The 11782-nt window shown below is 39.0% G+C and overlaps 1 protein-coding gene across 1 annotated transcript in view; it reads left to right on the top strand.

Annotated features, from left to right (window-relative positions):
* The first annotated feature begins 267 nt into the window (after positions 1-267).
* Positions 268-11782, top strand: part of LOC110496124 (uncharacterized) — a 65854-nt gene continuing 54339 nt past the window's right edge. The window contains exons 1-2 of the mRNA XM_021571826.3: positions 268-612; positions 7827-7938. Coding sequence (XP_021427501.3) covers positions 419-612; positions 7827-7938 — 306 coding nt within the window. The 5' untranslated portion in view covers positions 268-418. The remainder of the gene's footprint in view (positions 613-7826; positions 7939-11782) is intronic.

The following is an 11782-nucleotide window of genomic DNA, read 5'->3' as shown; positions in this document are numbered from 1 at the left end:
CACATTCACCACTGTTTGGAGGCTGGAAATATGTTGCCAGTGGAAGAACGTGCGCGGGTAGCCTAGTAAAAGAGCCCTTTGAAGTTATTGTTTGACAATTACAGCACATATACCTTCGTTGACTGGAAACGTTTTGTTTTTTGGTGAAGCCGGCTATATTGTGGTAGGGTTATTTTCTGTGAATACCCACCATAACGATGCACAAATTAGAGAGTCCAATCAATGCACAGACTCCTGATGTGTCCCAAAGCTACTCTAGGGCGTGTCACTCACCTGTGTGCGACTGCGCATGCAGGAGAGAAAGTGAAGGGCGAGGATCAGCTGTCCGGTTGATGTCTGCAGGTTCTGAGGACTTTGCAGTGTTTTTCATGTGAAGATTCGTGACAAGTGAAACTTTGAATTTGGTGACTTGCCATTTATGTTTGGAATAGACGTAAAGATGGCGAAAAAGAGTAGTTCCAATAAGGCATTCAAAAGCTTGTTTTCTAAAAGCGAAGCCAAATTGACCGTGGAGAAGGAGAAAGATGACCGTGGAGGAAAAAAGTTCCAACTCTTCAAATTCAAGAAAAATACGAAACACGGCAAAGATGAAGAGAAGCAAGTGGACTTCAGGTAGGCAACTATATGCCAAATACTGGAAAAGTTCCAGGCTTCTTGTTGCAGTTTTTAAATAGTTTTCTATTTGAACTGATGGTCGTGATACCATTAGAATGTTCTACTGTAGTCCACAGACTTTGCATAGGGTACTTTATTTATGTTCTGCGTGACTTGAAATTAATTCACACACTTTTGTTCTATTTGTGCATGCATCTCTTAACAGTGGGAACAGTTAAGCTAGTCTAACAATTAGGCAACAAATAGGCTCTCTGATTCAGAAGATACCGTTGCAAAAACGACAAGATGATTTACACCACACTGGATGGAAGTAGCAACCTGTATTAAGCATGCATCGAGGATCTGATTGAAACCATACACACACTGCAGGGTGTTACACGCTAGACAGGATGCAAGAGCCACTGCTTCAAACTATGCACATTGTATGCTCGTCTGAGGGTAGCCCGAACATTCAATATTTACACACATCTATGTTTCTGTCGATTCTACAACATTCCCAATGGCTTTATTTAGTTATACAATATGGTGATGAAATTCCTTGACATTCAAGGTATACTAGAGTATGCACGTATGAATGAGCAGCAGATACTTTGACCCTAATTTACTGGTTGAACATGAGCAAACCGGTGAATGAGTAGCATAGCACATGACATAACAATCATGTGGTTTGTCCTTTTGGAAAGCAGCTGTTGACATCTGATTTTATAGGCTCCAATACACCAGTTCGCCTTAATTGAAGCGTGCCAACTATACACCTCAATGGTTGGATCAACAGCAAGAGTAAACGTCTCCTCAAACCAGTAAAACACGAGTTAGAGGCTAATTCAATGTTTGTTTTTGTGTTCACTTATTCCAGGCTATCAAGGGTAGTTGGCATGTTTGTGACTACTTAGTATAGGGTAGGGTGTCCACCCACCCTGCCCAGCGTGGGTGAAAATGTGCTTTGGTGATATGTAACTTCCTGAAGTTATAAAATACAATTTACCAAGACAAATATGATTACTGTTTAAATCACTGAACACAACATGCACTTATTCATGGTTGTATCTGCCCAAGGCATCTAATTGAGTCAGGTGTCTTAATTCCTTAATGCACACAGCTTTAGCTCATTTGCATAGTTAATAATTTAATTCCAGCATTCACTTCCAGCATTTTAATACATTTCTTAATTTCCTTCACAGTGTTATCATTTACACACTGTCATGATTATTTTGTCTTAGTATGCCATAATACATTTTTTAACAAAAAATCCTTGACAGAATAATTATTCTCCTTTTAACAAATATATATATATATATTTAACGAGGCAAGTGCGTTAGGAACAAATCCTTATTTACAATGACGCCAAACCCAGATGACGCTGGGATTCAGCCTGGTTTTGAACCAGGGAGTGTAGTGAAGCATCTTGCACAGAGATGCAGTACCTTAGATCACCGTGCCACTTTGGAGACCTGTGCTTTTTCGGCGGTTCTTACTTTTGCCACTAGATGGCGATCGGACGATTTATTAGGGGTCTGTAATCCCGAAGTTGTTGGATGTTTTTGTGGTTGCTGGTTAGCTAGCAGTTCTCCGCTGTTAGCAGCCAATGGCTAGCATTTTTCTTACTGGAAATAAAAAAATAATTGTTCCCATAATACTTTCGAGTCATTACTGAATAATTTAACTTAACAAATCAAGAATTAAACCTAGTAAACAATTCATTTAGACCCAGCGTTTTATTTGAAACAAGGGATTATTTGCTGATGTGATGCAATTTTCCCGATTTATTATTTTTTTTTTGACCACATTTTTTTTTCTCTGGCCTTTTTTGATTTATTCACCCTATTTCTGGCCATTGGACCATTGGTTTTCTTAGAGGATTATCGTCACAATTAACATTATTTTATCCATTGGTCAAAATGGGTGTTTTTGATTGGACACCCTATAGGGCATTCTAGTTAAATCACCTTTATTTCTTCAATAGGGAGTGGTGAAGGAAAAGGTTTAAGTCTCCTTGAAAATGTAAACTCACTGTCTGAATCTCTTCAATGGTAGATAATCGTTGTAAAAAAATACATAAATAAAACTGACATTAATCCCATATGTCAGTGTGGTTTGGCATGAGAATCCGACTCATAGAACTACATGAAAGACCTTTACAATACCCAGTCAGCATTGCCAAAACCAAACAGGTTAAAATACTTCCACATATTTCATGGGAGTGTGAACTGAACTTATTGCGTGGTGCTCAGAGGCGTTGTGTGACGAGGCAACCTGGCCCCAGCATAACCATTTTTGCCAATTTTTAAAGATCAAATCGGCCTTGACACAACTCGAGACACGTCCCACTCCGTTCAGTCCTTGTGCATTAGCGTAGCTCATTCACAGCCATCCTTCTTCTTGCCAGAATTTGAGCTACAGTATCTGTATCCGAGGAGGACTTAGGACTTATTTGTGTCTTAGCTAAGCGAAGGGACACGAAGAGGAACCTGTCATTCCAGATGTCTTTCCTCTGCATTTCCTCTACATGTTATTGTTCCCGGGGGCATCTATGCTTGATGTCACTGTTGGCATCGTCTTAGTAAAAGTTATTGTAGCATTCAGTTGAAGTGAAGCAAATTATGTATCTGACAAATATGTAGCTAGTGTAGTTTATTTGAAACATTTACCGTTTTTAGAAAAAAATTTGTCTGCATATTAAGAATGTGCTGTCATATCGAGACATACAAAAACAATTTAATCTTATCTTCAATTATTATTCTAATATCTGCCAGATTACAAATTCAGTGCGATATGATTCTTCTCTCTTAGATGTGAGTTTGGGCCTGGATTGTTGAGCGTTATTACTCAGCACAGGTGTCCCCTCCATACATTAGGCAGTATATACTTTTTATTCTGTTGCTTTCATGATACATCAACTGAAACCCAATATGAGAACGGTCATCCTACTTTAGCGTACAGTTTTCTCCACGTGCAACTTCCTCTACGCTCCCCTCTTCATTTAGTAATGATTTAGCTTCATAGCTAAATCAATAGTGTAAACAACAACGCGTCACAATTTTTTATTTTTTACCCAATAACAGCGTCCTACCTTCTCCCATCTCTGCATGTTGCGTTACCGTCTATTGTTTATGTTTAGCCTATTGTCAATAGTAGTTTACTCTATAAAATGTGCATGTTTTATAACACTATTTATTGAAAAACAACTCAAACGTGGTGCAATAAGGTCTACAGCACCTTTACCAAGGTGTGGCCCAGGTCTCTCACATACTGTACACAATAACTAGGAGCTACACAGGTATGCTTCACCCCTCAGGCTCTGGTTAAAACTCCTTAGACTCTAACAGCACTCCATAATATACATGCATGCTTGCACATGTGGGTCAATACCAATCTCCCCCCTAGTACTAGTTTCAGTTGTCAACCTTCATTAGGCAATATACGGTACATTCGGAAATTATTCAGACCCTTTGACTTTTCCCACATTTGATTTTACAATACAGCCTAATTCTAAAATGGCTTAAATTGTGACGAAGTGAAACGTTTTTTTTTTTTTCATGAAAGAAGCGTCTTGGAGGTACCAAACTTTCTTTAACAATTATGGAGGCCGCAGTGTTCTTGGGGACCTTCAATGCTGCAGTCATTTTTTTGTGTTACCCTTCCCCAGATCTGTGCCTCGATGTAATCCTGTCTCGGAGCTCTATGAACAATTCCTTCGAGCTCATGGCTTGTTTTTTTTCTCTCTCTAACATGCACTGGCCAATTGTGGACAGGTGTGATCCTTTCCAAGTCATGTCCAATAAATGCATGTCCAATCAAGTTGTAGAAACATCTCGAGGATGATCAATGGAAACGGGATGCACCTGAGCTCAATTTTGAGTCTCATAGCAAAGGGTCTGAATATTTATGTGAGTCGGGTATTTGTTTTAAATTTTTTATAAATCTAAAAAACTGTTTTCCTTTTGTCATTTTTGGGGTATTGTATGTAGATTGAGGGAAAAAAATGTATTTCATCAATTTTAGAATAAGGCTGTAACATAACACAATTTGGAAAAATCAAAGGGGTCTGAATACTTTCCGAATGCACTATATGCGTGTGCTTGTATTAACATTTCCACTTGGCATAACTCACCATTCGGCGCAGCACTTTGACAATCTCAAATTGAACTTGTGACGAAGAGTCTGAGTCCCTAAAGTGAGCCTTACAGTATATTAAATCATTTGAATAGGAAAAACCAGGTGGCTTGGCTAGCTGTGAATGACAGCCAACATCTCTATGCAAATCCGGCTCTGTTAAAGCACCCTGTCTAGTTGCACTGAGGCGCTCCTCACTTTCTCCCTCCCTCCCTCTATCTATTTCTGCTTGTGAATCTGAAGGAGGCACCTGTCACCTGCTCTTTAGGAATGCCCGGTTGAACTGCATCCAAATCATGTCTTAGATAAGAAGCTGCGTAAGTCTATGAGCCTTTTTCTATGAAGTCTTTGAAGCCTGACACAAGCAAGACGTTGTGCTTCTGTCCGTGTGTACACATGTCGCTAGTGAAGCATCACGGAAGAGGACGTGACCCATTCACAATGCATCAGCACTCCTCCCTCTGGGCTAGAGGGACACCATGTTTGTCTTCTGTGTGATGATGGATGGACAGAATGATTGACAGGCCAAGCACTTTAGATGACAGAGTAGGAACCTGGAAGTGAGTTGCTGGGGTTTGTTTGTGTGTGTAGAAGCCACTGGACCGGTCTGATTCTCTTTTTTTTTTTAATAGCACCTGACAGTCTCTCCTAAACAGCAAACTGGTACTGTATTTTAGGGAGTAATGCTGTTCCCCTGAGGTAAAAATATGGAATTTGACCATTCCATTGGATCATCCACCTCACGATCATTCAACCTCACTCCCTTCACATGCATTGCTTCGCCGTGACATTGTCGATGTCCGTCTATTGTAACAAAGAGAGACGTTTTTCTGTAGCTTCATTTGCTTGCCGCTTACCTCAACCCTTTTTCATTCAGCAAAGTAAAGACATTCTACCGGTGTTGAAATAGGCTTTTGTGGAGCTCCTTCTTTGGAGAGCTCTGCTGTGATGACAGCTGCTTATGGAGGAAGCCACTCTGTTTACAGCCACACACTGGACCCACTGGACCCACTGGCAGCGTTATTGAGGAAGGGGCCATTTGTCATTCACTGTAATAATTATGTCAGTAGAAAATGAAAAAAAATGAAACCCGATTCAGAGAGATTGTGTTGATTTTTCTTTTTGCATGCTAAAGGGAGATTTTGTCCGACTTCGGTGTATTTGATTTTGTATCGGTGTATTCAAACTTCTGAAACCTTTCCGTACAAACTCCAACTCCACTTTATAGCGATTGTCAGGGTTTAGATTTTGGTTGGATCCTACAATCGCACGATAACAAGGTTATCGCTTCAACCTTATGATCCAAATCATTCACCATGCACGGTTTCAAAGACAGTGCAGAACTGCAGGGACACCCTTGTTGATGAGATCCTCTGCCTGTGCAAAAGTTCTCTTTTACATTCAGCTTTTCCAAGGAGAACATGCAGTGCTGTTAAGCCTGCTGTGCATTGGAAATATTCTGCATTCCCTACTTGTCGGATGAATTGATTTATGTACAGCATTTAAAATGTTTAGTTTGTGCATTGACGTATACTTCAGTTGGAATGTGTAGACGCTATTTACTCAAAAGTATGTAACCATGTGCTCTAGTGGATATGAACGATGCTCTCCAACTGTACTTCCAATTTATGAGCCAGAACTATGCTGCTGATTAAAAAACATGTCAGGTTTATTTATTCACTCCTCTTTCATACAGAGAAGTGCCTTTGGTATAGCCTGGTCCTAGATATGTTTCTGGCAAGACAGCGCAAACAGACCTAGAACCATGCTACCCTTGGTACTTTCGGCAACGCATACAAAACAAATAGTAAGTAGAGAAGTACATTTCCTGAAAGAATTGTGGTGCGCTTGCTAGCTTGATTTAAAGTATGTATGGTTTTGAAATAAGTAGTGGTAGTGACTGGTTATAGTTTGAAAAGTAGGTATATGGATGGATGGGATGGTTGGTTGATAGGATCGCCTGAACATGTGAAAGTTGGCTTGGTGTCTCTAGCTTGAACGAATCAAGACTGATAATTACTGTTAGTGGGCTCATTTATGCAAATTTGAATAGTTAATAATATTTTGATAGGTTTTTAAGTCAGAACATTTTTACATTTACTTTTTTTTTATTTTATTTTTTTACATTGCTACCACTGTATTCCTTTGGTTCTCATTCAAACCTATGTTAATTTATGCTAATTTAAAATGGTTATAGTTCCAAAAGTATAAATAGTACCGAAAGGCTGTATGCAAGCAATATATGTTGAGTCAGTGTGCACATTTCGGCATCGGTTTAGAGTTGATCACCTAAACGCTTCAAGAGGAGTAGCACGGCCAAATGATCCCCCAATGCAAGTCTATGGCCCTTTTATTGTCATTGAGATGCATGGCAATGGTGGCTCGTTTTAAAAATATGGTTGTAGTACAAAAAGTATAGATGCTATCCAAAACATTTTCTCAAGCATTCTAAGTTGGGACGGTCTGCACAATTTAAACGTTTTGTTTTGTGTTTCTAGCTTATACGGTTACAGTGCTGTTGCGTTTGCTCCAATATGAAAATGTCTGCCCATTGTTAACTGATTAAAGGATGGAGGAATGAAAGAATATATGAAGTGTTTCCATCATCCTGCAGTTGGGTTTAGACTAGAGTTTCTAGCTGGAATGGTTAGAAAGCAGTGAGACTGTGAATACCTACCTCTCATGGTCGCCATTGACTGATGTAAATATTGCATATTTTCATTTGTTATAATATCAGTCTTTGACAAGCATTCTAAACACCCCAACGTTGGATGGTGTTGATAGCATGCCTTAAATGGTGAAAGAGGATCCATTTATTTACACTTTTTTTTCCCCCATTCAAGTCTATTGACTTGCATTTAGTTTTATGCAAATATGGTTGAAGTACAGAAAGTATAAATACTTCTCAAACATTTTCTCAAGCAACCTGAATACGGTCAGTCTGCACATTTTTAAAGTTGATTTAGTGTTAAATAGCTCAAGTGGTTTAAGTGCTAGAGCGAGTGGAATAATTGTAATAAGAAGTCTGTAAGAAATCTAGAATCGTGCTTTGCCTTCAGCAAGCACAACAAATCAGGATGTGTTTGTGTGTTCACCAGTGCTGCTGAGACCAATGGATCTGGCGGTGATGCCCAGGGGAGGGATGCTGAAGACTGGCCTGATGTTAATCACACCAAGAAGACCAGATCTCTGACTGCTCCCAGGTCAAAGGTCAGTTGGACTCCTTGACCCCCGTCAGTCCTTTTGGAGATAACTGGGAACGTGGCGTGCTCCAGACCTGGGTTCAAATACTCGTTCAATAGCTTTCACATGCATTTCATAGGAAGTGTTGGAATATACTTTATTTAGAAATACACTTTGAAAGTATTAGCATGCATTTGGAAATACAAATATTTAAAATATCAATGCATTTGAACCCAGGTCAATTTATTTTCTTTTTTTCTACCTTTTATTTATACAGGTTTTTCTCATTGAGATAACATCTCTTTTCCAAAAGAGACCTGGTCCAATAGCTGCAGGGGGAACAAAGTTTCAGACCAAACAACTTACATACACTAACACAACATTAAACAAAACTATAAACACACATACAGTACAACAAAAACATCTGTTTGGTCTTGGTGGTATGTATTTGGAAACAGTTTCAAATAGTAGGCTACATAAAATATTTTACGAAAATAACTTTCCAGTGCTGAGCGATTAACTGACATTTAGTTTTTTTTTATCAGTTATTAAACAACTAATTGACAGACGTCAGCTCAATTGCTTGAATTCCATTTAGTTCAGGGTTTTTTTGTGAGCCAATGCCCTGTGCCCTTTTTATCTAGAGGGAAATCAAATAATTCACAAGAGAAATCAAGTCAAGAACTATGTGGGATGCTGGGCTGATGGGAGTTGTAGTTTTCATTGAGCAAATATTCAAGCTAGTTCAGCGCAGAAACTTGGTAATTAACTACAATGTCCATAATCCTTTGTGGATTTTTCCAGCTCAGACAGAGACGGATCAGAGGATAAGGCGAAGCGAGAGGTTTCGCTCTCACCAAGATCATTCCAAAAACAAGTATGCCTTATCTACTTTGAGATTTAGTAAAATGATTTTGTCAGACAGCTCTGCAGCATACTTAGGCAGGCTAGCTAAATGGGATGACTCAAAACAGTACAGTATGGGCCTCTGGCAGTCTCTATGGGGGTGCCGCAGGGTTCAATTCTTGGGCCGACTCTCTTCTCTGTATACATCAATGATGTCGCTCTTTCTGCTGGTGAGTCTCTGATCCACCTTTATGCAGACGACACCATTCTGTATACTTCTGGCCCTTCTTTGGACACTGTTAACTAACCTCCAGAGGAGCTTCAATGCCATACAACTCTCCTTCCGTGGCCTCCAATTGCTCTTAAATATAAGTAAAACTAAATGCATGCTCTTCAACCGATCGCTGCCCGCACCTGCCCGCCCATCCAACATCACTACTCTGGACGGTTCTGACTTAGAATATGTGGACAACTACAAATACCTAGGTGTCTGGTTAGACTGTAAACTCTCCTTCCAGACTCACATCAAACATCTCCAATCCAAAGTTAAATCTAGAATTGGCTTCCTATTTCACAACAAAGTATCCTTCACTCATGCTGCCAAACATACCCTCGTAAAACTGACCATCCTATCGATCCTCGACATCGGCGATGTCATTTACAAAATAGCCTCCAATACCCTACTCAATAAATTGGATGCAGTCTATCACAGTGCCATCCATTTTGTCACCAAAGACCCATATACTACCCACCACTGCGACCTGTAGACTCTCGTTGGCTGGCCCACACTTCATACTCGTCGCCAAACCCACTGGCTCCAGGTCATCTACAAGACCCTGCTAGGTAAAGTCCCCCCTTATCTCAGCTCGTTGTTCACCATAGCAGCACCCACCTGTAGCACGCGCTCCAGCAGGTATATCTCTCTGGTCACAAAAAACAATTATTCCTTTGGCTGCCTCTCCTTCCAGTTCTCTGCTGTCAATGACTGGAACGAACTACAAAAATCTCTGAAACTGGAAAAACTTATCTCCCTCACTAGCTTTAAGCACCAGCTGTCAGAGCAGCTCACAGATTACTGCACCTGTACATAGCCCATCTATAATTTAGCCCAAACAACTACCTCTTCCCCTACTGTATTTATTTATTTATTTATTTTGCTCCTTTGCACCCCGTTATTTATATCTCTACTTTGCACATTCTTCCACTGCAAATCTACCATTCCAGTGTTTTACTTTCTATATTGTATTTACTTTGCCACCATGGCCTTTTTGTTGCCTTTACACCCCCCCCCCCCCCCCCCCCCCCTTATCTCACATCATTTGCTCACATTGTATATAGACTTATTTTTCTACTGTATTATTGACTGTATGTTTGTTTTACTCCATGTGTAACTCTGTGTTGTTGTATGTGTCGAACTGCTTTGCTTTATCTTGGCCAGGTCGCAATTGTAAATGAGAACATGTTCTCAATTTGCCTACCTGGTGGGGGGTAAAAAAGGGTAAAAAATGGAGAGCACAAAATGTTAGGTGGGCTGGCTGGCTGCTACTGCCTGGACAGAGATGATTACTTTAAGGAATACAAAATAGTCATCAAATAAAAACAAAGTAATATACACAATTGAAATATTTTATTATTTCATAGTCACTTCCTACTTTTTTTTCTATTGACGTCTACCCAATGTGTACCTGACCGAGACAATGGTATGTGTTTTAGCAATGGAATGTTCAACATTTTTGGCTTTGGAATTTCAATTAAAAGCTCTAAAATCATTGTCATGTAATTATTTCATAATGTATTTCATGTTTAAAAAAATGTTCAAACTGAAAACCGTGATTGTTTTTAATTATCAAACCCGAACCTAACTTCTAAATCAAATTTGATTGGTTACACACATATTTAGAAGATGTTATTGCGGGTGTAGTGAAATGCTTGTTTCTAGCTCCAACAGTGCAGTAATATCTAACAATTCACAACAATACGCACATCTAAAAGTAAAATAATGTAATTAAGAAAAATATACATATTAGGGTGAGCAATGTCGGAGTGGTATTGACTAAAATACAGTAGAATAGACTACAGTGTATATACATATGAGATGATTAAAGTATTATGTAAACATTATTAAGGTGACTAGTGTTCCATTATTAAAGTGGACATTTGGTCTCTAGTCATTGTCCACAGTGCTCAAAGAATCACACAGTAGTAGAATCACACAATTCATGTAGCACTTATTTAAAAAGGCTTAAGTAACTTGGGTAAACTATGACGTTATCAGGTTCTGCTATTCCACACTAGAGGGAGGTTATTTTCAAATAATTTCCTATAAATAGCCTACTTTTTGAAACTATTTTCATACTCGTTTCCAAATACAGTATTTCAAATTCCCCTAGGACCCAACAGTGTAAATACATGGAGTATTTAAATATTTGTATTTGAAAATACAATGTGTATTTCATTTTTTTTGTTCAAACATCGCAATACTCTCTACATGTATTTCCAAATATATTCCAATCGTCTAAAAAGAAATATCCAAACACTTACTTTGAAATGTCTTTGAAAATAATTCAAATATCCTAAATAGTATTTGAACTCAGGTCTGGTGTAGCATTGCAGCTTAATCCTCTGATGGATTTTGGTTGAATGTACAGTAGGCTATTTCCTAGGGAAAGTTGCCATGCAAACTGCTGATACAGATCCAGATGTTATTTTATCTACCTTAAGGTTAATGATAGGATTTGAGAGTAGGGTGATCTGTTCCTAGATCTGTGGTTAGGGACAACTTCTACTGCCAACATTTCAGGGATGGTGGTGACAGTTATGTTTCCATAAACCTGTCCAGTGCTTTTTTTTGGGGGGGGGGGGGGGTAAAATGTATAAAGTCTGCATATAAAATAGATGAGACAATGGTCTGCTAGGGTGAGCTTCCATTGAATACAGTGTTCAATATAAATGTTGAAGTGTTTACATTGCCAATTTATGAACACTCAATTTTCCTAAATGGGTAATAATTTACTAATATTTACCA

Source organism: Oncorhynchus mykiss, chromosome 18 (assembly GCF_057628025.1).
Source record: "Oncorhynchus mykiss isolate SJ-2025 chromosome 18, ASM5762802v1, whole genome shotgun sequence".
NCBI classification, from domain to species: Eukaryota; Metazoa; Chordata; class Actinopteri; order Salmoniformes; family Salmonidae; genus Oncorhynchus; species Oncorhynchus mykiss.
Note: the sequence above shows the minus strand (reverse complement) of the source record. Positions and strands in the feature narration are given on the sequence as shown.